Below are 26527 nucleotides of genomic sequence, written 5' to 3' on the forward strand. Positions count from 1 at the left end.
ACAAAATTTGGGCTGTAACTTTCCCAAAGTTCAATGTTGTTAGGATCCAGAGTTCAGGTTCAACACATTCTAACAACACTTGCCAGATACAAAGCTCAGATCCAGATCCTAGATCCAGACCGAAATCTTCACAGCGTGTGGTGTGGGAGGCTTTGATCCAGGCCCATTTCTCTGTCACTCGAATCAAACAAAACTTCAGAATCTTTTGAGTCAACCACCAATAATGTGATGCACAGAAGTTCTGCAAACAACCTACTTTTGACCTAATGCTCAGTTTACATGCATGAAATCAAACACAGCCTAAGTGTTCAAACTAACTAAACTAAGCACTGTTTATAGCACCATGTGCCAGCAATGCCCCTCTGCCATGTACATTGATCACACTGGACAGTCTCTATGTAAAAGAATAAATGGACACAAATCAGATGTCAAGAATTATAACATTCAAAAACCAGTTGGAGAACACTTCAATCTCTCTGGTCACTCGATTACAGACCTAAAAGTGGCAATACTTCAACAAAAAAACTTCAAAAACAGACTCCAACGAGAGACTGCTGAATTGGAATTAATTTGCAAACTGGATACAATTAACTTAGGCTTGAATAGAGACTGGGAGTGGATGGCTCATTACACAAAGTAAAACTATTTCCCCATGTTTATCCCCCACCCCCACCGTTCCTCAGACGTTCTTGTCAACTGCTGGAAATGGCCCTCCTTGATTATCACTACAAAATGTTTCCCCCCACCCCCGATCTCCTGCTGGTAATAACTCTCCTGAAGTGATCACTCTGGTTACAGTGTGTATGGTAACACCCATTGTTTCATGTTCTCTTTGTATATAAATCTCCCCACTGTATTTTCCACTGAATGCATCTGATGAAGTGAGCTGTAGCTCACGAACGCTTATGCTCAAATAAATTTGTTAGTCTCTAAGGTGCCACAAGTACTCCTTTTCTTTTTGCATATACAGACTAACATGGCTGCTACTCTGAAACACGTAAATACTGTAGGCCTAATTTGCTACTCACACCAATTTTACATCATTGTACAGTAACTCCATTTTCTTTAGTGCTGCTGTTACTGATTTACTAGTGTAAATGAGAGGTCAGTCAGGCCCTACCTATTTAACTTATCATTAACCCATATTTAGAAGACAACATTATTTAAAAGCAGAAACAACAACAATTTAATAGGCTTGGGTTGATAAATTTAATAGTTTTGCAAGGTTTTTATTACAATCAGTAACAATTGTATAGGAACTCATCCTAAATTTCTGGCTCAAGAAAAACTCCTGCTGAATGCAATAAAGTATTTTCTGGGTAGCAATTAAAGGAATGGGCCTTAAATTAGTAAAATTAATTAATTATGGAGGGTTGTGCATACATAACATTTGGATGTTCATTTTAGATTAGCATCCCAAGGCAAGCGGAGAAAGAAAGAAGACAAAGATTACTTTAATATATAGGGATATATTATGACCTGGCTTACAACCTTATAACTCCATGAAAGCAAGTGGGTTTTCACAAGGGTGTGAATGAGGGCAGAAAGTGTCTTATGCAGACATTTCATTGAACTTTATCAGGAGATTTCCTCTGATTCCAAGTTTGGACTGTCTTAAAATGACTAAAGAATGGCTGGCTCCAGCAATTACATAGCTTTCTATTTCTCACCATGAGCTCTTCTTTGACTCCACTGGTGGAAGCTTGTGGTTTTTGTGCTGCAGCTCCTAGGTTTGGGCCCTACTTGATTAGCTCTGTGGCTTCAGACCATAAGGGAGATGTAGGAGGCTCTCATCAACCCCCCTTCTGCACTATACATGAGTCATAAGGCTACTGTGGGTCAGGATTGGGCATAATGAAACTTCACTCTGTAAAGTCTAAGATTCAGATCAGTATCCACTGCTACAGTTAGAAATAGCACTAACAAAGAGTCCTATAATCAGCATATGAGGATGTTAAGGGTCACTGATAATTATGTGTTGAAAATCAAATAAATACTTTTTTTCTGGGAAATAAGGCTGAAAAGATTTGTCTCAATTATTGATATGTGAATTTAATGGATTGGAAAGGAAACACGAAATATATTCCCAATGCATCTCCATAGTGAAAGCACATAGGGTGAAATCCTGGCCCCACTGCAGTCAATGGCAAAGCTCCCATTGACGTCAATAGGTCAGGCTTTCACCCACAGCACCTGTGTCAAGAATAGCCACTGTATGTCACACTATTGATGCTCTGTGATGATGCAACTTAATTTGGCAGTAGAAACATAGTTTTAAATGTTGATGTGGAAATGACCAATTTAGTTTAGAACAGCTATATTTCCATTGTTGTTTAAATGGTTTTTCCTACCTGCTAAATATGCTGCACTTTATCTATACTTCTTGGTTTGATTCCTTTGTATGTTTTATTGTTTTGTTTTTCTAGCCTACTAGTCCTCCCAATGGTGTTGTCCGAGGCCCCAAGGGAGACCCGGTAAGTGATATCAGATTCTTCAAATAAATTTAAAATCACAAAGGGCCAAATCCTGCAAAGTGCTGTGTGTCTCATGCAAGCTGGTGAGAAACCTCAACTCACATTGATGTCTTCGTCATGAAGGATTGGGCCCTAAGATTATTGGACTCTGTTGGCCAAAATCTGCTCATAATGTAAATTCAGGATAATGCCATTAGCTTCAGTGGAGTTACTCTGGATTTATTCCAGTAAAACAGAGAGGAGAAAGGAAAATTTGGCCCAAGGTGCATATAAATTTGTAATCTTTTTAAGAAAGTTTCTGCACAGTAGAAAGAATTCTTCTGTGTTTCATTAACAGTGTTCCTTTTTATACTGAGCTGTCGATCTATTTTTGAATATTTGTAGCACGTACAAGCCAGTCACTACAATCAGGCTCAACAGGCAAAAATGTTTTTCCTTGTATGTATTTTTGTACTTCCTCTTCTCTTTCTACTTATTTGAACTGTAAACTGTATTTATATTTAATAGAAAAAAAAATCTCTTTTACAATGTACACTATCATCTATTCATGTACCCATCCATATGGGACCAGATCTTACATCTGTTAACTTCAGCATGGGCAGGATTTGGTCCGTAGTGCACCGGATAGCAACATATTGAAAGACAAATACAAATATTAACTCTTGTGTATTTTAAACTTTCTAGGGTTCTCCTGGAACTCCTGGCAGACCTGGAACACCTGGCTCCCCTGGACAACCAGGCAGTCCCGGCTCTCCTGGCCAGCCTGGAGTCTGTCAGTCATGTCCCTCTATAAATGGAGGAGTAAGTCATAATTATTACATTTAGCTCTGAAGGTGTTGCTTATAAGCTCTAAGATGAAACTGTCACCCACCCTACATGTGGGGTGAAATATACTTATCCACTGTGCACCCTACCTGCGTCATGGGTCTCTGTGCAGCAGGAAGGCTAGCCTGAGTAGTGCTGATACTTCTGTTTGACATGGATGGGCTCTACAGATGGGTAGGGAGTGGAAAAATCTTGATTATTCTTTCTACCCTCAAAACATCAGCCAGCATAGATGAGCGGGCACTGTTAGCCCAAAACAGATTAACTATGGTCTACACAGATCAGAAGATCCCACCCCCTCCTGCATCTATCATCGAGTGATTTATTAAGATGGAGGCAAAATAAAATGTAACACACAAATATTTATTATGCCACTAGTCAGTAAACTAGACAAGGGCCCCCTTCAGACAATAAACAACATAAGCAAGACACACTTGGTTGTTAACAGTTACCAGGGCGTGAAGCTCAGAGTCCTTAAACTCCCTTAACCTATGGATGTAAAACAGAGGAAAACCACAATGGGTATTACAATACCATATCCTGAAGACAGGGACACAGTGACAAAAACTCAGGATACTGACAGGGAGAGTGGTTAAAATCAGGGGCACTGTACACCAAACAGGAACTCAAGAACTGGGTATTCTTCTCCCTCTGGACAGGTCCTCCGGGCAGGTCTTCTCCCTCTTGGGAAGATCTTCTCCCTCAGATAGGTCTTCAGTGCTTGCCCACGCGGTCTCTGCTTGACCTCGTAGTCCAGTGCAAGTATGTGCTCACTAATGGTGGGTAGCAGTTGAGTGCAAGTATGTTAACAGAGACCAAGAATCCAAAGTCCTATGAGTCCTGGTCCCTCTGGGGCCCCTGGCAGCTAGCTGAACTGTGTGGGACACTGGCTGCCACTCAGATGGACAGCCCTGAGTGACAGGCGTGCCACTCACTAAATAACCTGCTGTTGCTAGGCAGATTATGGCTGCCATTCTAGCTGCCCTGACCTTTTCCTGCCTTAATTTGAAAAAGGCTGAAAGGGCACTAAATCCTCTGAGGAGAAGGGTATCCAAGATGGAGGCTTAGCTGTCCTTTTACAAATCCAAGATGGACATTACATAAAACAGGTCAGAAACAGATTTTACCTAACATTTCCCCTCCTTGAAGATGTTACTGATTTACAAATAACTGTCTTCACACCTGTATCACTCAAGCGACAGGTACTCTGGAAAATCTAGACTTGTTAGCCATCTTTCAAAGCTTTAACTTTACCCATCCTATCACCATGAAAACAAGGATAAGGGTAAGACCTTGAATAATCAAAATAACCGCAAAAGGATGCAGCAAAATGTGCCAGGCCTGGGACAACTCTGTGGAAGTGGCAAACAGAGTTTCCCGCCAATGGGCAAAACTTGAACTTTTTACCTCTCTTTTTAATCTGTGCAGTGGAGTGATGCACTGATATTAGTAAACTCTTGCCCTCCTTTTCCAGGTCTTTTACTAAGGCTTCTAATTCTGGATGCTGTATTAATTGCTGTTGTACATCGATGTTGATCCCTATGTTTGTAGGATCAACATGTCTATACAGCTGATAGTGATGGTTTGCACATTTAACTTCTCAGATGTAAGCATAACATTGCATCCTTGTACAACAAGTGCAAAACATAGATAGAGATTCACATTTGGATAATTTTCAACAGGGTAAAAGAAGTTCACAAGGAACTTCCTACAAAAACTTCTTATGCACAAACAATTAATGTTGATCACAACAACCTGAGACTGGCTGCCTCAGTGGGGTTCCAGATTATAATGACACTTGCCTTGATTGCTATTAAGGCAAATATGGGGTCCTTGATAGACCTCTGTGGAACATATGTATCCTTGTTCCTCCTCCCAGACACATGCATCTAGATTGACAGAGTGATATTCCTCTTGCTCTCTGAGTGCCCACTTAGGGATATCTATGGGTGTCATTATGGTATTATTAACTATTATTCCCAAGGGGATCAGGGGATATACCCAATTAGTGCTGGCATTAGCAATAGTTAAGAAGTGAGCCATGATTTCTCTTGAGTCTGGATTATAAACAAAATCCACCTTCCTTTGACCTCTATGGAAAAGTCTCCTATTGACTTCAGTGGCGGTTGGACTAGGTCAATAGAGGTGTGGTTTCAAGAGGAAACTTGGGAACAAGCTCAAAAGGAGTGACCCATGCTCTGTTAAGATGTTACCTGATAACTTGTCTGGGGATAAGAGAAGAGAGGATGGAAAAGGGCAGTTGGTTCCTCACATCAGGCAGATCTATAGTACAGTACAGGGTCAGCTGTATAGGCAGCTAAAGTAATTCTGACCACCAGGCTGGGCGCAAAGGAAGATGCTATATGGGCTTCCATTTGGGATGACTTTTGAAACATGGAGAATTGTAAGTGTTAGAACATTACGAAACAGCTTATATACATGAGTTATTTCCCATACAGTGTGCCATATGAAGTCTGTATGTTGCCTGATTTGATTTATAATGGACTCTCTTGTTTTGATCTCTCTGTTGCAGAATTTTTCTCCTCAGTATGACTCCTATGATACCAAGGCTGGTGGTGGTGGACCCATATATCCACATGCTATTGTAAGATAGTAACCTTTTCTCTTTCCCTTTTTTAAGAGCACCTTTTCCTTTTGTAGATTGTATCTTTGATATTTATGCCTTTCCTATTGAACAAATAAGGTTATTTATTGAATTGCTGACTGCAAATGGAATAAAGTTTAAGGAAGAGTTTGTCCTGGAAGTATCATTCTAGGGTGACTCCAAATGGATAGATTATATGAAACTGCATCACTTGATCCTTTACCAAGTTTTCTCTTCATCTCTCCATCCCATTTCTGGATCTTCACTCTCTGCCCTTCAGCCCAGCTGATTCTCTCTCACACATACCTCTTTCCTTATTTTCATCTCTTCTTTCTATATTCTCCTCGCCTTTGTTCCCTGCCTCTTCCATTTTCTACCTCTCATTATGCTTCCACTAACTGCTTTTCTTTCCTCCACCCTGAATGCTTTTATCTCTCCCTTCCCCTTCTTCTTTCTGACAGCATTCAAGACCATTCATGCTCAATGTAATCCTCTATCCCAGTTTGTATTTCCACAGTTCAAATATTGCTCTATGGCAAACCAATATATTCCTTTCATTTTCTTCCTTTCATCCCAGATGCAGCCAGAGCATCCGACTGTGATCTTTGCTACCCACAGCACTTCCGCCTATGCACTCAGGATGCTGAATCTGCCCATTAGGCCTGGCACAAACTTTTCAATTTTTTTTTAATTAGATCAAACACACATTGGATGAAACAATCATATTCATGAGTTATTTCCTCCATAAAGTGCATCTAGAAAACATATCTGCTTAATTTTCTCTGTATGTACTAGGTTTGTAAGGTCATTCATCACAGCTAACATGGAGTGTTCTTACAAGAGTGATATTCCATTGATAGATACAAGTGCCTTCTGACAGAGTCATGGAATACTGTGCAATCTCTAATGGACATTGTGAACTATTATCTGAAATTGGTTGCTGCTTCATTGGCTACAATCATTATTTCCCAGTTTACATAACAAGGATTGTATGTCACATGCTGTACCATACGAAAGCAGCACCAAACAAACATGTTATTTCTCTGTGTTCCATCAGATCATCATATTGAATGAATGGTAGACTTCTTTTTACTGAACTGCAGTTCATTATTTTCTCAGTTTTGTTTTCTCTCATTTGTTTCTACCTCACTCATTCGTTCATTCATTCATTTTCAGTTCCTTACAGATTTTACTCACAGCTTGTCATATCGTATCATCTACATTTTGCTGCTTGGCTTCCTAACATGAGATGTGCTGAACCACACAGATAAGAGAGATACATTTCAGTTCAACAAACATGGTTGCTACACTGTATTTTGGCATTTATATTAAAGATACTTAGATTTCTTATATATGGTTCACTGGACACGGGGCATGTTTTTAATATGATTGAATAGCCTACATCCTTTGCTGTCTGTTTTTGCCATACTGTGTCCTGTCAAATTGTTTTACACTGCATCATAGAATAAACTGATGTGATGTGAATAATAGACACATCTAAACGTGCTATTCTGTGATGTATTATAAATCTCAACAACATTTGATTTTTGTTTTACTAAATTCTTGCTGTTAATTCAGGTAAATACCTAATCCAAATAGTTGGAATGGCTAATGGACTTATCTTTAGCGCAAATATATTTTCCTTATAGGGGGTTAACCATGAGTGGTATTTCATTATCCACACATCTCTCCACCATTGTTATTACAATGTCTTTTCACTGCATGTAAAGACACTGTTGGTCTTTTAACTTTACATGTCAATTTCTCCTCATTGGCTTTCATTTCTCTTACATAATAACTGTTCACTTACTGTTTCTCTGAACCAGCCATAATTTACAGCTAAACAATTCCCATTTATTCACAGTTTGGAGACACTGCTAACAAGCAAATGCCATTCTTAACTATGGATTTATTTCCTCAGTGTGTACTTTGAAAAATAACATGTTTTGTTCAGTTTGTAGCCACGCATGGACGCGGCACCAATCTAATTTCCTTTCATGTTAAATTAGTTCTAATAATCACACATATGATGATACAAGCAAGTAGACTGACACAGTTCTAAGCCATTAGGTATACTTTCTGATTGAGACACAACTTCTACTGTGATTTTCTTTATCAAATCTGGACAAATATGTGAAATAGTATTTATAGTGGTTGGATTAATCTACTGTAGTGAAAATGAAATTGATGTGAAATATATTCCCTGTGTTGTAAATCATGGAATATTACCTGTTCTGGGAAATATATTATCTATGCTGTAAGTCATGGAACATATTTCCTCTGCTGTGGAATGTATTATCTATTCTGTACGTCGTGGAATATTTTTCCTCTGCTATATAATATAGAATCCATGCTGTAAAGCATGGAATATATTTCCTATGCTGTGGAATATATTACTTCTGTTGTAACTCAGATACACCCACTGTATTGACTATACCACATCACCTAAAGCTTCACTGAAGAAATTTTTTTTATTTGAATAATTGAATGCAGGTCTAGCAAAACATAAGCAAAGCTTGCAGTTTTTTCCTCATGTTGTTCCATTGCTGCATGCTTCCTTGTTTGTTGCTACTTAACTTATAGGTATTTAACATGCAATATTAACATACTTGTAAATCTTAAAATTTTCTGGGACAAATTTTGCTGTTATTTGCACCCATTTAAATCTGAAATAACTCCACTGAGTTCACAAGAGTTATTTCATATGAAGACCAGAATGTAGTCCACTATGTCCTTTGACTACCCCGGATGTCATTTAATTTTTATGGTGTAGTATTGTACCACTTAAGAAAATCAGTGCATTGGCTAACATTCATGAATCCCTACCAAGTATCAGAAATATAAAATTAAACAGTTAGAAGTCTGAAGAGGTGTACAGGGGAGAAACCTTTTCACAGCATGAAGGTTATGTTGCCGAAGCACATCCTGCCCTAATGGATTGTACATGTGCATGTAATACCAAGCATACAGAGAGAAGAAATTAGCATCTAACAAATGCTGATTTTACTCTCAAATTAGTTATAGAAATCCAAAAGTGGCACAGGTAGAATAAGCTGTGGGTTTACTGGCACCATTTGGCTCCGCCATACTGGGGCCTGGGTTAAGGCGCCATCTTGGACATAACTGTGTCCAGACTAATAGAACTCATTTGCGTTGAGGAGATGAGGTGCTTGGGTCCATTAAGGAAGCTGATACTCTTTTACCCTAGGAATATTCCTTGCAGCAGATTTATGAAATGTCCTTGGTATTTGCCTTAGAGCAAGTGGTTTATCCTTCATTTTAGCTGGACAAAAGGCAATATAACAACATCCTTTGGCGGTTTAAATGTCTAGAGGAAAGAAATATTAACCTGGAGTAAAAGGGTGGAATCAGAAGGACCCCCTTCTGAGTCAGTTTAGTCAGAGCCTGTATTGTATGACTGCAGTATGCCACTGCAAAACACCAAACAAATTTGACTTAAGTCTTTCCTGGAGAGATTGTAAATGCTGGAGATTATGAGCCACAATCAAAACACACTGCATAGTCATACAGTAAAAGTACATTCTCTTTCTGCTGGATTTCTCTAAGATACTACGGTTAAAATTTGTTACAGTCCTCTCATTGCTGATAGGAAATTTTCCACCATCTTCACTCTATTTCATTGCAGACTTCTGCTCTACAGCAATAGGCACCCATACTGAACTGTCTTTTATTGTCATTCCTGTCTATGGTTATGATCCTAATAAGGATTATAAATAGATTTTGATGTAATGACTATTTTTATATATACATTTTAGGGTGGTTTAGGAGCCCCCGGCCCACCTGGCCTGCCTGGCCCAGCTGGTCAACCAGGCCCACCCGTAAGTAAAATTCAGCCTTGCTATGTACATCTTGCCCCCTGAAATATACAGCCCCTATTCTCTCTCCTTGAATTTGGGTACGTTTTCAACCAACAAATCTAGATGCTGAGAATTTTATGAATATGTTGTGTTCTTTTATTGGTCTGTAATATCTCAGGAACAAATGATTCAATACCAGATTCTGCCCTTACTTAGACCCCATGCATTCCCACTGAAATCAGTGGAATTATATGGCATGTAAATCGACATAGACTATGACCCTTAAAGATGCCTACATTCCAATTTTACTTATGGTCCACTGATAATGCTCCAGCCTCTTAATTCATACATACATTTAACAGCCCTAGTCATCTAAAGTGAATCTGGAAATTCCAGTGCATGTCCAGCAATATGCTATGGGCTCTGGATTTTTTAATATGAATCTCCATTTAGTGGAGTAGTTTCAATCCATATTGCTTATTTCAATTGATTATTTGATCCTGTCAGTTTGTTTCCCTCTGGTTGTTCAGTAATTGTTCTGGGTGAATTATTTATTATGATTATGAGAGTATTGCAATATGTAGCAACCTCCTGGGGAAAAAAAAACAGTGATTTCTCAGCTGTGTTCTTCTACATATTAGGGTACTCATGGATACCAAGGTTCCCCTGGTGAGCCTGGACAACCTGGCCCTTCTGTAAGTATCACTCTACATTACTATTCGCTTAAAAGTCATGCTCTTGCAGGCTTTCCATAGGCATATGCCCACCTTGCCTGAGTAAGGATGTTAGAATTGATCCCTTAAGAAATGAATTCGTAGAAGGAATATAGTCTATGCAACCTTTTAAAAAAAGAAACAAGTCACACCAGACTTTTCAATAGAATGGTAATAATCCATATGAATACATGTGGGAAAAAATTACTTCACTTTGGGTCTGATCCAAACCCCATTGAAGTCAAATGTAATCCTTCCATTGACTTCAATGGGCTTTGGATCAGGCCTTATGAAAGGAAGACCCACAGAGAAGCAATTTTTTCTGTACTTATTCACTATGGACCAAATTCAGTTCCATGGTGCACTAACCATTAGGGATGAGCAGTATTTGCTGCAAATACTGCTCATGAAAATAGAGATAATTTTGGAAACCCTTATAACAATTAAACCCATTGCAAATTCTCCTTTTCTTTGCTGATCAAATTCCTCTCCTATTTGGCTGAGATTTATCCATTGGTTCACACATTCAGATACGAATTTCTCATTTCACTCCTGTTGGCTCACCAAAGTGACTGGAACTTTATTAAACAATCTATGACATTTAGCTGGTTACTGCTTTTCATAAGCCTACCACAAATAGTAACAGGAAGAACATATCTGTGATGCATTTAACATTTATGGAATAATTTAAACCCACGTCAGCTGAATACTAGATAGGACAAAAACCTAGGCAGAATTGAACAGAGGTATAAAAATAGTGATGGCATAAATGGTGATGCTGGTAAATCCTGTTGATTTCAATGGAACTATGCCAATATACACCTAAGGATCTGGCCCAATAATACTTTTAATCCCCAAAACTGAAAGTCTCCCTGTTCCACTGAGAGTAGGCATTAAGCAGTAAACTATGTGAGGGTTTAGGGATGGAATTAACCCTGCTATCTATGGGTTGCCTGTGTACCTGCAATGCATTCCCTCCTTGGCCACTGTTCCAACTCATGGGCAGCAGGTTTCTGATTCCTGGATCTACATAGTCACAAATTATGGCCTTCTAGTCCAATTCTGCCCTGCTTTCAAACCCTTCTGCAGCTACTGATTTGGAGCCATATAGAGGCCCACTCTGTGGAGTGCAGTTAGTCAAATGCCCCCTTGCCCACCACTGTCATGAGATGCAGCGTGCCTTAGGCCAGACCTCCCCACTGGGTGGATTTAACCCTGAATGACTGCCCACTGTATTTACCAAAGCTCTGTATTGCAGCTGTGCGAATATTTCGTGACATTTTAATACAACTGTTATTTGTGCATGATGGAAGGAAATTCATCTTTATTTTGTTTTCAGGGACCTCCAGGACCCCCAGGATTAGTAGGCCCAGCTGGTTCCTCAGGAAAAGATGTAAGTTCAATATTACTGTATATAATGGAGGAGGATCAAAATTACTGTGTGGTGTTATTAAAGCAGTGTCCCTTGGTACCACTCTGTTTAAGTATCTTTCAGGCTATCACATGTAATCCCTTGATTTGTGGATTTCATAATATGTCTGTAAAAATTTGCTCTCGGTTAAAACTTGGTATGAAATGTCTCCATTCCAGAGGAGTTGTGACAATCTCCAGCCCCTTATAAAACATATCGCAAATAATATGTATTAGTGAGGTCAGGACTAAGTGGCTGACTTGGCAGTTGCTCTGAATTTCTTTGCATTGGCCAGTTTTAGTTGTAAACCATAGTTTAGTTTACCATTTGTGTGTTAACAACTTAGAGCAGGGATCGGCAACCTTCGGCACGTGGCCCGCCGAGCGGTTTGTTTACCTGCCACGTCCTCAGGTTCAGCCGATCGTGGCTCCCACTGGCCGCAGTTCGCCGCTCCAGGCCAATGGGAGCTGTGGGAAGCAGTGGCCAGCACATCCCTCGGCCCGCACCGCTTTCCACAGTCCCCACTGGCCTGGAGCAGCAAACCGCGGGCAGTGGAAACCACAATCGGCTGAATCTGTGGACTCGGCAGGTAGACAAACCAGCCCGGCCCGCCAGGGGGCTTACTCTGGTAGGCCGGGGGCCAAAGGTTGCCAATCCCTGGCTTAGGGTGTCTGTGCTTCTATTGTAGTTCCAAGCTTTTATGTTTGTTTGGATGGGTTGATCATTTCCCCTGAGTGTGCTACGGAGATGAATTGATTTTTTTTTTCTAGATCCCAATATACAGTCCTTCATATTTGTCACCTCTATTTTATGCAAAGATCTTACAAACTTGACACCTAGCACTGAACTCATTAAGGGCCTGATCGAAAGCCCAGTGCAGTCAATGGATGACTCCCATTAAGTTTAATGGGGTTTGGATCAGGCCATAAATCAGGCAGTGATAAAAATAGGATAGAGCCTACTTTTGATATGTGCCTGAAATCTTGTTCTGAGCCACATTAACTTTGAATCTTTGGGAAATGGGTTCTATGGTCATGAAAGACCAAGTTTTGGCTCACAAAACAAAATAGACTATTTTGCATGGCTATCATACAGAGAGACACAATCAGTCAATAAAACTCTTTGTCCCTTTTGACTGTTTCTCCATGTGTGGTAAATATCAGAGGCATCACAAGGCTTCTGTGATGCCATCATTTCTACCAAGAATAGCATGGCTAACTCTGGAACTTACTCCATGATAAGAATGGATCATGAGCTGTGACGATGGGCTTCTAATGTAAAGACAAAATTGTGCTATGAGACAGATTTCACCCTGGTATAAACTGATGTGACCCCCTCCACCCATTCGTGTAAATGAGAGTTGCACCAGTTTATTCCAAGGTGTGTTTAGTCCTGTATTACTAGTTCTTTGCCAAAAACTGAAGTAACAACAGAGCAAAACCATTTATTCTGTCCATAGGGAGAACCTGGAAGACCAGGTAGAACTGGAGAGCGTGGATTACCTGGACCTGCGGTAAGAAAGAGCCCCCAAGAGAGCTCTTCTGAATGAAAAACCAACTTGTTATTGATTTTGCATTTTGTTAACTATACCACCAGACTGACTATGCTACTTAATATATATTAGTTTCTGTGCTTCATTACTCCACCGTATTTGTAATTTACATATTCTTCTATGCTTATATGTTTAGGGCCACAAAGGACCCCCTGGTATGCCTGGATTCAATGGAATGAAAGGTCACAGAGTAAGTATTATTGTAAGGTTATTTTTGAGTGAATTACTCTAACTGAATCATTATGCAACAGGCACAAGCACTCCCTTTTGCAGAACTTTTGGAAAGTTCAGATCTGAACTCCACAACTGGCTCTTCTCTCAGTAATGGGCCTTTTGAAAATCTAAAACCCTGGCCATGAACACCCTATACTTTGGGAAAGTTCTGATCTGGATTCAAAATGTGTCCCTTTGTCCCATCTCTGCTTTTCTCTGCTTATTTTGATTTGCCATTAATACTGACAAAAATAAATTACCTGGATGTATTCTTAACTACGAGCCAAATTTTGATCCCTGTATTTACATTGTTGAGAAGTTACCCAAATGAGCAGTCCTATGGAAATAAATGGGACTACTTGTGGCACTAAATACTCATCTGTCTAATAAGGAGTTCATAGGCTATTTCTAAGCATGCACTGATCGTCTTTTGCATTTTTATGTTCCTGAAACATTTTACAACAGGATTTGTTAAAACTATTTTGATTTTCTGTTGTATTACTGTTTGAACCAATATAAGCCATCTTCCTACAATGTAAGATGTGTTAGCTTTTCAGGCTTAAAAAAAAAAGGATGCACTTGAAGTTCAATATTGATCAAGGATTATCATGTTTTCAAGAGTACAAATGAAATGTACATTATTTTTGGTTCCCTTAGGGCTTTGATGGAAGAGATGGTGCCAAAGGTGATAGTGGTGCTCCTGGTCTGAAGGTAAAGTGATTTTGGTGCAGCCTCTAGAAAGTATGTAATTTTACTCTGAATCAATAACAAAACTGTATTTTGTGTATTTGCTTCTGTAAAACCACTTACGCTTTTTAAGTCCTGGCTGATCATGTCCATATAAATAATCAATTACTCTAGGGGAGTTTGTTGTCTGCAATTGCAGCACATCTCATATGATTTTATAACAGTAACAGAGAAAAGATAGAGATTCCCACGTCTGAATAGTCTGTTCAACTTCATTACTTTAAAAAGATGCTTTACTGATACACTTCAGACCCAGTTCACCTCTGTGTTACTCCAGCTTAATGCCAGAGTAACTCAATTGATTTTAATGGAATTACAGCCATGTAGAACTGAAGTAACACAATAATGGATCGGGCCCCAACCCTTTCTGTTTTAATATTTTGTGCCTGAGGTTGTCGAGACGTCTCAATCCCCATTGACTTCAGTAGAAGTTGAAGAAACTGAATACCTCATAGGAGGTGTTTAGCATCTCAGAGGATTGGGACCTTGCTTGTTACTGTGTGTCATCCCTACAAGAGATCACTAATGAAATATGGTAATAAAGATTAATGCTGTCAAAACATGATATTCTCTTTATATAACAGGGTGAAAATGGTCTTCCTGGAGAAAATGGATCACCTGGGCCAATGGTAATTTTTTTTCATTATCATTTAATTGGAAGTTACGGTAACTGATAGTTTTTCTGCTTAGTATTTCTTACTATGTTCCGCTCTCTTCTGACTTTATTTCTTAAGAGCTTGATTCTGCCACCCTTCACACACACTGGGTACTACTTACCCATGCAGACAGCCCCACTGAAACATTTCGAAGCAAAATTGTTTTTCTTCTTGTTGTTTGTTACATGGTGTCTTTGGAAATCCATTTCCCAAATTAATAATCGTATGTTCTTTAGGGTCCAAGAGGTCCAGCTGGTGAAAGAGGGAGACCAGGATCTCCTGGTTCTGCTGTAAGTAATTGGAACAAAACTACAGGATTGCTATTATTTCTGTTGCACAACCCAACAGGTGTACAGCATGCTTTTTAGACACACAAAATAAAAGCTCCCTGACTCACAGAGCTTACAATCTAAGTGAGATGTAGTACATCAGATAGTGTATAGGAGGATATGGCAGAATATATGGTTTCTGCAAAATCATCATGAAAATTTACCAGCCACAGATCAACGGTTGTAGTAAAGGGCATACAGATTTGTTACATGCCATGTGTCCTTAATGAGTCCTTCTTTATATTGTATGCTAATATATTATACTTTGAGGGTATAAGCTCAGCCAACAGGGTGGGCAGGATGGAGTAGAGGTCAGCATTGCAAGACTGACTAAACGAAGTGACTGCTGTAGAGAAGAGTGAGGCTGTGATGTCCCAGCTTGGCCTACAAGGGGAGGTCGTAATTAACGCCAGCTAATGCAAACAAGTCTCAATCTAAAATATAACAGAACAGGGACTGTTTATGCTAGTACTCAATGTACTGAGCAATGAAGATGTCTGATACATCTACAGCAGAGGTAACAGGCCTTAAATCATTGTTAGTTCTCTTGTGCCACATTTTATCCTTTCTCTGTGGTTGTAAGCTATAGTCATTCAAGAATGCATGACATCTATTGCTGTCTTATTTACAGGTCACACGCATTATGTTTTGCTTTATTAAGCATGATCGCTATGCATTAAAGAATTTCTGGTGTCTAATAACATATTTCCTTGTCTACCACTATCGTATCATTACAGCAAAGTGCATGTACAATCGATAGGCCCCTTTTGGATATTACTACTACTGCTGATACTACGATTGTTATTTAATATAGTATGCCACCATACCTGAGGAATTGTGTGTACCTTAATAAAATATATAGGAATGCATGGACACACAGAAACATGGTTTGAAAGTCAATATCATTGTCCAATATCAAAGTGCTTGGCTTTTCAGCCCCAAAGAGAATGTTTGGTATGTGATTATGTTATATTCTTTTGGTAGGGTGCCCGTGGTAATGATGGTACTCCAGGAACATCTGGACAACCTGTAAGAAACTTAATTGTTTTCACTTAACTATTGTATTGCTTAACTATTTTTCTCTTGCCCATGTGCTTGATGTGCTACAACGCCACCCATTAATTGGACATGGTTTGCCTTATGAACTGGTGTCTTATGCAATTATACTTTTCAAGAACTTTATGCTTATTATGATTGAAACATAAAACCTTTATTTTTGATGAAGAATAAAAAGAAAATAAGAGAAATCATGATCCTGTAAATAAAAAGGATGTGTATGTATATCCAAGCTTTTCTCTAATTATTTACTGACAAAGATAATGGAAACTCTTTATATGGGCCAGATTTGGAATGATTTCATCATATAAGTCACCCAGCCCTAGCGCTAGACCATGATGTCAAGCTGTCTAGACTAGCTCTCGAGCAAGAGTGCCAACCTCAGGGCAGACTGTTAAGGAACAGGGCATAAACCCCAAACTGGTTGTATATTCTATAATTAGATTTCATCAACCAAGTAACAAGTGTGAACTCCAGTCTATCTTGCCTTTGTGATAGATTGACCCTTACCCCAAAAATCACAACAATATTCAGGTTACTCCCAGTCCCAAAGGACCAGTCATTTACTCCAGGTCAGTTGTACCTCAGATCTCAAACCAAAAACAATGCTTGTAGCCAGTCCTATAATACTAACTAAAGAGTTATTAACTAAGAAAAAGAAATAAGATGGTTATTTACAAGATTAAAGCAGGTAAACAGACACACACAAATGAGATACAGTCTTAGATTTCAAAAGGTAATCGTAGCTACTATAATATGCAAGCTCTATATGTCCTTTAGCGCTAGCACAAGCCAAGCAGTTGGTGATCCCTTGCTTATGCTTAGAAACATTGCCCTCTCCAAATTCCAAGCAGCATCCTGATATAGTTCCTTCTTGTCAGGCATTTTTATTCTCTTCCCCCAGAGTTCAAGCTGATGGGATGAGTTCACACGCAAGCCCCCTCTTCATGAATGTGAGGGAGAGCAATCAACAAAGTCTTTGTCCTTTGATGCTTCACACTGGCTCATTTGGTCTCAATAGGCCATATAAACCATGGGGTAGCCCAACTTTTTTATTTTTCCAACTACTTAGACATTGTAATAGTAGCAACCATATTCTCCTCTTTTCCCTCTCACATGCTTTCATTCAAGTGATCTGTTAAAATAGTTTGTGTAATATCATCTCGATAATCATACTTTTCAAATTGAAATTATTCAGGTACAAAAACATCCACATCTGATTGAAAATGTACATTGAATAAGGGTAACTAAAGTATAGGTGTGATATTTTAAAACCACCCAAATTTCATCTTCTAGAGTATGACTCATATTTCTTGATATTTTGCCAGATGTTTTTTTTCACGACAGAAAAAAACTCTCTCAGGTTTATTTTCAAATTAAGATTCATTCCATATGACCTTCACCTCTTTTAATAATAACTTTGCCTTCTTTATTTAAGGGTCCCCCTGGCCCTCCAGGAACTGCAGGATTTCCAGGCTCTCCAGGTGCTAAGGTACCTATTTGAAGATCTATTTTACCATATGACATATGCCTACATATATACCTCAGAGATACTGGTGTGTGTTTTTCACTAGATGATTCCTCACTTTCTGGCTGCTGTCACATTTCTTGGAGGTCTATAGCTGATGTATTTTCATACACAGAATTAGGCAAATTATGTTCACTTCACTCTCACAGGCACTCCCATTGCAACCAATGCATGTGAATGCAGTGAGGATTTGGCCCAAGGCCTGTAACATCTCTCACTTCTGCATATGTTTTGGAAGTTTCTCCAGGATACTTTCATGCTGACCTCTAGACACATTTACAATACAAGTAATACAATCATCCAGTAGTACTACTAATTTTGTGTGTCACCCATTCTAATGTGAAGCCCACACCTGTGCACATCACTGTCCTAGCAGCTGTTGATTTGTTTATCCTTCTCCTTTTTTAGCCCTTCTTCTCTGGAGACTCTCTCTGCTCCTCCATGTTAAATATACAAATGATGTGCTCTTTTTTATTCTTTTCTTATGTTAAAAGGAGTAAATTGCAGTCTTGTTCCTCTAAGGAATATTGTAAGGTGCAGGATGGGGCTTTGGCAACTAGGTAAAGGTACTCTGATGCATTCTACCTGCACAGGAACAAGGCAGACACAATGCCTTATAGTGCATGAGGGGGAATGTGCTTTCTATCACTCTTTAGAACTGCATGAGACAATATGCAGTATGTCAGCAAGTGCTGCCCAGCACATATTGCCAAGTTCTAGCTGGCTGTGTTCCCTTGGATCAGTTACCTGCCCACTTTGCTCAGGATAGGCTAGTGTCAGCATTCTGCCTGGGTCAGGCAAAGGTGCACTGGCTGAGGAAGAGGTAATGAGGCTAAAATGTTAATATTATCCATTGGGAGCAATACTAGAGGGAGTTCAATTTGCTCTCATACCATCTTCTTCATAGGGTGAAGCTGGTGCTCCTGGTTCCTCAGGCTCTGATGGTACCCCTGGACAAAGAGGAGAACCTGGTCCACAAGGTCATGCTGGTGCAGCTGGTTCTCCTGTAAGTAGCAAACATCACATAAGTCCTCGGAAGTATTGTGCTGGTTATACAAACATATTGTTATGATTACTGCCATATAAATTGATGATTGCAAAGTGCTATGGAATTTTTGGATTTAAAGACACTGTGTTAGCTTTGATTAATCATTTCTTCTTTCCAGGGCAATCCTGGAAGAGATGGAAACCCAGGTGGTAAAGGTGAAACGGTAAGTATCCCACCAAATTGTCATTTTTTGCAATGTTATTGGTCGGGGTTACAGTTTTGATTACACAGCATTCAGTAATGCCATGCTTTATTCATATTAGTGTCCTTCAATCCTGTACAGGGCCCTGCTGGTATTCCTGGTGCTCCTGGGTTGAGTGGAGCCCGTGGCCCTCCTGGTCCCGCAGGTATCAATGGAATTCCCGGACAAAGAGGCCCGTCAGTGAGTTACCAACATTCTTTTCATTACTAAGATAAAACAAGGGGATAAATTCCCCATCACCTACAACAGTGCAAACCCATTAACACCAGTTGGGTTGCACAGGTGTACAGGAAGTCCTCGGACTTACGACACAATTCATTCCTCAAAATTGCATTGTAAGTCGAAATGTTGTAAGTCGAAAACACTTTTCCCATAGGAATCAATGGTAGGAAGGGGGGATTGGTTCCTGAACCAAGGCTTGATATACTATTTTCACCACAATAACCCAGTTTTTTGTACTAAATGAATTATAGATGACTAATGTTGCAACATCAATGTATTTACTGTACACTGTATTTTGTAAACAGCATTCAAATAAACATATACACTCACACATGCTGCTCAGAATGCTGGCAACACAAACTCAGAAAGCCAAGGAGAATGGCACACATGCTGAGACTCAGCCAATCACTGTTCAAGCTTTCTGATTGGCTGAGCCTGGAGCCGGGAGCCAATCAAAAACAAGTGGCAACCCTACCCAGCAACAACCTACCCTGCTGCCTCAAAGCCAATCAGAAGCGACCCCTTCCAGCTCCATACCTGTATAATGCAAACAGGAAGTGATTTCAAGCAAACTTTATGCAAATTGAGTGTCCTAAGTTCAAAACAAGCATCGTAGGGGCGAAACGGGCAGTCAATAGAAAAGCGTCATAAGTGGCATCCAACGTAACTCAGGCATCATAAGTCTGAGGACTCCCTGTACGTGACGGAAGAATATGGCTTCGGGAGTTCTGTTAGGAGCCTTCAGCCATTTCCCATATATTTGAACTTGCCTAGTCAATTCTACCATCCCTTTGCAATTGTCTATTATAATTATCCAACCAACAAAACAGAAAAGCACAGCAAAGCAAAAACTTTGGTAACAGTATAATATTGCAAAGCCATAGTAAAATTACAGATTTTTATCCATCCTAACTATTCCAAGTGTTGAACCTTATTGACGTCTTAACATATCTCAATTGACAAACAGTAGTTATATCTTTGGGTGGTAGGAGGATGTATCTGGATGGCCACTCAGATTTAAACTCACACCATTCATCCATTTCTAATTGTTACATATAAAAATTTTCATCTTTTTTATTTCTAAATTTCCTTGGGCCTGCCCCTATGAAATCTATTCATAGTGTGTAAAATACTTATTATTGTATTAACATTGAAATTAACGTGCTGTGTCCTGACAGAATTACTCCATAATTCCTCAAACCTTATTAATGCAAATTCCCATTGGCATCCAGCAAAACTGACATCAAACTTCCAGTGATTCAAAACCAGAATGAAACCTAGGGTTTAACCCAATGGAAGCACTCACCTGAGTAAGGGTTACAAGATCATCTCTTTTACAGAGAGGATGTATAACCAGCTCCAGTAGGAGTCTTCCACTTCTGTTTGACTCCTGTAAACAGATAAACCATAAAAATGAGCTGACAATTTAAATGCTGAGAGATATATTTCTTCTTATTATTGTTATCTAACAAACCTACCGAAATATTCTGTTATGTAGAAGCATTAATGGAAGTGTGTTCTGTTTAGGGTGAACCTGGTAAGAACGGTGCAAAAGGAGAGCCAGGCTCACGAGGAGAGCGTGTAAGTGATTTTCTAAATATTCTAATTTCTTTAATGCATCATCATGTTTTACAAGCTTATTAATAACAGGCCAAATACAGTCCTTACCCCAGGCAAAACTTCCATTGAACTCAGTGAGAGTTTTGCCTCTGCACAATATGTTTTCACTTGTTCCTGCTTTGTCACTAGGGTGAAAATGGTATTCCAGGTGCTGCTGGTCCTCCTGGCGAAGAAGGCAAAAAGGGTGCTAATGGTGAGCCAGGCACAAATGGTTTACCTGGAACACCAGGAGAAAGGGTAAGTCACTCCAAGTTACCACATTGGGTAGTTAAATCATACGTCACATACCATGTACCAAAACTTGGGATTCAAACTTTGAATCCAAATAGATATTGAACCAAACTTCCAGATGTGAACATCCCACATACTGGAAAACTTCAGATCCAAATCCTAATCTAGATCTGCTCTGCATGGCTTGGGTCTTTCTTTACTTTAAAATACATTAAAGTTATTCTTCTTTTCATAGTTAGAGGGTTATTAATCTTGAAAAAACTGGTGTTTCTACCCAAGATTTTGAACCGAATAAGAACAGAAAAGTATAGTATAATATGTATTAAAGATGCCAAATACAATCCCGCTACAATCTGTAGAATGACACTCCATCAATGAAATTGAATTCCAGCAGATCAAATGAACATGACAAAGTTTCAGCTCTTGAAAGTGAAATTAAGATTGATTCGTCCATATTCAGGATAATTAGCTGATTCTTCTGCCAACAGTCTTTTAACAATTAGATGCTACTGGTTTGTATAGAGTTTTATCATGGAATAATTATTGAAATAAATTGTTCCAGCATCATCAACAATGACAGCCTGCTGCTCATTTTAATTTCCTGTTCCCACCTAAAACAAATTAGAATTGAGATTGATTCAATTTTATATTCACTAACTTTGGAAAGTATTTTGGAAAGTTGTGAGGAAATCAGAGATGCACAGTGAACAAAATAGGAGGAGGTTGAATGCATGAGTGAACTGCAAATGGAAAGCTGTCTTAAAACAATGCAGATAATATTAACTAATGTCATCAAAACATTGCAACCAAGAAGACTTCTTAAAGAATGATAGAGAAGGAAAATCATTTTTCAAGGCAGAAATATGTTAATTTTTTAGCATGAATTTAAGGAAATCCTAAAGAATAGGGCCTATACCAATGCCCATTGAAGTCACTTATAGGACTCCCTTTGACTTCAGTGGACGTTGGATTAGACCCAAAGTGCACTGTGCATAGAGAAAAAGGATCTTGAATCTGTACAGCCAGGATGGTATGTCATCTCCATGTATCTCCTTCACTGAATATCACTAAAATATGAGTAAATGTGGTTGGTTGAGAAACATCAAAGTTTGTTATTGCCACATTTAAAAATATTTGGATCTATTTGTGTGAACAAAACTTTGCACACGATCTTTCAAGAAACCAGCAGATGTTTTTGATTGTCTCTGCTACATAGGTAGACTTTGCATGTTATTTGATCCACAGGAATAAAATGTCTGCTCTCTTGCTTGGCAGGGTACCCCAGGTTCCCGTGGCATACCTGGTAGTAATGGACTTCCTGGAGAAAAGGTACATGCTTCCCCAATTTCATGAAATCCATTATAATAATGATCATTTAAATAGCTTTATTTACTTATTGTGAATGTCCAATGTCCTTTTTAAAAATATTAAGGGTCCTGCTGGTGAACGTGGTGGTCCAGGCATTGCAGGTCCAAGAGGAGCTCCGGGAGAACCTGGACGCGATGGTGGCCCTGGTCTTCCAGGAATGAGAGTAAGAGAGAATGTTCTTTTAATGTGCTATTAAGATAATTTGATGATGATCTTTATTACAGGTGGCTGAGCTGGTTTGATTCAGCAACCAGAGCCAAATTTCCAATGGGATATCAAACCTTTTTGAGATTTTCAATCCATGTCGATATCTATTTTATGTATTTAATTAATTATATTTAATTGTACACCCTGTGCACTTTGTGGTTGTGGTCAAAAATGGAACTAGAAGTGCAAAAACTACTTTAAGGACACTCCTTCTCATGGGATTTCCAACCCAGGTGTTCAAGCTCAAGAGAATTAAACAATCTGAATAAATTTTGGATAAGTATTCAGACTTCTGGGTACTTAGCTAAACCCCTGAACCTTTGACTGTTTGCTACCATATCTGAATTTCAATTAGCTCAAAATCCTTTCAGTACATTTTGGTGATTTTCAAAGCAATGAGTTAAATCCTTTCCTCAGTGCATTAGGGAGTGTCTGAAGCTGAGTATTGCATACTTAGGGTTGTAGTAACCTCCAAAGCTGCCCTCGTGCCCTTCCACAGAAGTGTATTTGGTCAGTGGACCATATAATACCAAATCAACCAGCACTGACCTGCCCCACTCCCACAACATTTCTCTACAGTTGGGAGCAGGAAGACTATATGAAGCTGCACTCCGTAGGATGCAGGAGGTACCAAACTGCTCAAGTTACAGCTTGGCTCTTATAGTTTTTGACCCTATATAAAGTTCCATTGGATAATTTTATATTTAATCTAATTTTATATAAAATATAAAATTTGAACATTATTTTTTTCTGTTATGAAGCATTTAGTAAATGTGCTGTTTGGTCTTTGGCATAGAATATTTGATGCCCGTAGACTCAATCAGAGAGAAGTTATAAGGCATTAGGCATAAAAAGCAGAAAAGTACAATGTGCTCTACTGAGAATTAGTGGGTACTGGTGACCAATATTTGTAAGTTCAAAGGTCAGCAACCACTGATTTTTCCATACAGGCTTATGAGTTATTACATTTTACAATAAAATAGTTTTTATTGGAAATCAATGTGATTTTCAGACATACAATGTGATATACATCATATATTTGGTAAATTGAAGAGCAAAACCAAAGTTACTAAGAACGTGCTATTAAATGTAGTTGTATGTAAACAATAGGGACTTAATGAAAATGCTTTCATTGCATACTTTAATTTTAGAGTATAATGATTGCTTTTTGGTGCCTAAAGCAACTTCATTCCCTCTATCGAATATCTCCGAATGGGCTGAATCCCTATGAAATGAATTATTGATCAGCTTGTCCCTCGTAAATCCAATGGATTTCTTTACTGAGCCTGAAATGGTTTTGTAAAACTAACTGTAAATAATGGTGTTTCTATAGAATGTAATCTAACAACATTAGCTTTTTCACTAAAAATTAACATATTTTTTCTTCAAATGAAGGGTTTGACAGGAAGTCCAGGAAGCCCAGGACATGATGGCAAACCCGGCCCTCCAGTACGTACATTGCACAAATATTATATGATAGTACTGTCACTGGGCTTGCCTTTGATCTCACTTAACACCATTATCACTCCATTGGAGTCCTGGTGTGAAATGTAGGCGAGATCAGAAACAAGTTCATTAGTTGTATTCTGTGTTAATTTTACAGTGACCGACTATTCCATATGTTTTTCATTGTAACGGCACTGTCCAAACTTTGTTATTTAACATCACTATAAACACTGACTCCTCTTCCACAGGAGTTTACATGTAATTTAAAAAAAATCATAAAAGTGTATTTCAAATGAAAAGTTAGCCAAAAATAACATAGTCTTTGCTCACCTTTTAACTCTTCCGTTTGATTTTTTAAAAACATTTCTCTATTGTTTACATAATCATTTGTTTCTTCTAATTGTCGCTATCTCTCTCCTGCATCAGGGTAATCAGGGAGAATCTGGCCGACCTGGTCCTCCAGGCCAGTCAGGTCCACGAGGTCAACCAGGTGTGATGGGTTTCCCAGGTCCTAAGGGTAATGAGGTTAGTGTAATTCCTTGACTTAAAAAACATATACTTAATTGGCCAGGTACTCTGCAGTTGTAGATCAGTTTAGTTCCATTGACTTTGATGGTGCTACATTGATCTAATTCTGCAGATGATCTGGCCCTATACCTATGAAACTCTCATTTTAACTAGAGTTTGAATTAGAAACATGTATTTTAAATATGTCTGGTCTTTCCCTTTTTAAAGGGTGCGCCAGGTAAGAATGGAGAAAGAGGTGCCCCTGGACCCCCTGGCACACAGGTCAGTTTCATTTATCAGCTTCTCTTTAGTAATAATTCACAATGTCCTCTGTGATTTTAATCCTTTTAAAAATTGCACTGATCCATAATCAGTCTAATTTTGTGATTTGACAGGGTCTTCCTGGAAAGAGTGGTGATATCGGCATCCAAGGTCCTCCAGGAGTCGCTGTAAGTGCAATGTCCAGCATCTCAAAAAAGAAAAATCTTGGAACAGCTGATATATTTTCTGTAAAAAACACATGTTAATATTTCCCAAATACTTTTCAACTGCTTAGTGTTGGTGGTCTGCAAAGGGAGTGTGAACCTTGAGAGAGAACATTTTCTTCTCTGATGGAGAGAGAAATTTCCCATTAGTTATGAAGACAGAAACACCTGGTGGACTAACTTGTCTTTGTTTGTTTGTTAATAAGTACTCAATTTGTTAAAGATAACTAAGACAGAAGTTCTGTTCATATAAACTGAGGTGAATGGAGCTGTGCCAATTTAAACCAATTTAAGGATTACTGGAGAAATTTACAATTTCCTTTGGCAGTTTACCAGTGTTAAAGTTAGGTAACCGGGGTGCTGTATTAGGTATGTCTATGAAGGTAGCCTTTCTGCTGGAATTTTAGCTGATGGTAAGAGAGGAAAGATGGAAAGAATCTTCGCATGAGCTCCCAGAGGTACTGGCCTCAAGAATTCACAATACCTCTTTGAATGCAGCAAGATGAGCATGGATGAGTTTGACAAGATGGCTTCCCCCTTTAGAAGTGGGACACTGCCGTGCTTCCTTGTCTACCTGCTCCTTCTGTGGAAGCTAGCAGAGCTAGCCTAGAGCAGAAATTTCATTTAGGGGAGCACAAGGAGTGCCATTATGTGATCTCTTCTTCCATTCCAAATGACTTACTCATACAGTTGATTCCCTTGTGTATTGGAAAGACATCCATAAAGCAACTTGTGAATGTCTTGGGAAGTTTTAATATTTTTGATTTTTTTATAAAACTTTCACAGTAGGCTTAATGTTGCAGACCTTATTATTGTAAAAAAAAATACCAAAACAAAACCTTTGACTTTAATAGTTTTATGAGAGTATAGTCAGCAAGATCAGAAGGGTCTGATAGTCACATGACAAAAGCTCAGTGGTGCTAATGGTTCACTTTTATGTTTTCATTTTTGTCTAATTTTGTGACTTAGAAAATATGTGGCATTTTAACTACAATATGAATATGTTAAGAATTCTTTTATGTGTAAGAATGATGTTGATGAATTTTGTGTTGCTTTTTTGTTTCCTTCCAGGGTCCTCCTGGTGAAAAAGGAGAGGCGGGATCTCCAGGTCCAGCTGGCTTCCAGGTACTGTTCATTTCTTTTATTGCTTCCAATGCAATTTTTTAAAACAGGCTAACAAATAAAGAAGACCTTAAATATTTCAATTAGGGCTTGTTTTCTCATGTTTTGAAGTGAGAAAGGTCAACCAAGATCTTCATGTAAG

At 38.9% G+C, this 26527-nt stretch overlaps 1 protein-coding gene across 1 annotated transcript in view; it reads left to right on the plus strand.

The window, feature by feature from the left end:
* COL3A1 (collagen type III alpha 1 chain) overlaps positions 1–26527 on the plus strand; it is a 67904-nt gene that overhangs the window by 22800 nt on the left and 18577 nt on the right. Inside the window, exons 3-27 of the mRNA XM_007069899.4 lie at positions 2427–2474; positions 3159–3275; positions 5833–5904; positions 9681–9743; positions 10364–10417; positions 11775–11828; positions 13306–13359; positions 13535–13588; positions 14269–14322; positions 14943–14987; positions 15251–15304; positions 16328–16372; positions 17838–17891; positions 18835–18933; positions 19094–19138; positions 19259–19357; positions 20927–20980; positions 21149–21256; positions 22526–22579; positions 22683–22781; positions 24221–24274; positions 24698–24796; positions 25007–25060; positions 25174–25227; positions 26335–26388. Coding sequence (XP_007069961.2) covers positions 2427–2474; positions 3159–3275; positions 5833–5904; positions 9681–9743; positions 10364–10417; positions 11775–11828; positions 13306–13359; positions 13535–13588; positions 14269–14322; positions 14943–14987; positions 15251–15304; positions 16328–16372; positions 17838–17891; positions 18835–18933; positions 19094–19138; positions 19259–19357; positions 20927–20980; positions 21149–21256; positions 22526–22579; positions 22683–22781; positions 24221–24274; positions 24698–24796; positions 25007–25060; positions 25174–25227; positions 26335–26388 — 1641 coding nt within the window. The remainder of the gene's footprint in view (positions 1–2426; positions 2475–3158; positions 3276–5832; positions 5905–9680; positions 9744–10363; positions 10418–11774; positions 11829–13305; positions 13360–13534; positions 13589–14268; positions 14323–14942; positions 14988–15250; positions 15305–16327; positions 16373–17837; positions 17892–18834; positions 18934–19093; positions 19139–19258; positions 19358–20926; positions 20981–21148; positions 21257–22525; positions 22580–22682; positions 22782–24220; positions 24275–24697; positions 24797–25006; positions 25061–25173; positions 25228–26334; positions 26389–26527) is intronic.

The sequence above is a fragment of the Chelonia mydas genome, chromosome 11 (genome assembly GCF_015237465.2).
Source record: "Chelonia mydas isolate rCheMyd1 chromosome 11, rCheMyd1.pri.v2, whole genome shotgun sequence".
Classification (NCBI taxonomy): domain Eukaryota; kingdom Metazoa; phylum Chordata; order Testudines; family Cheloniidae; genus Chelonia; species Chelonia mydas.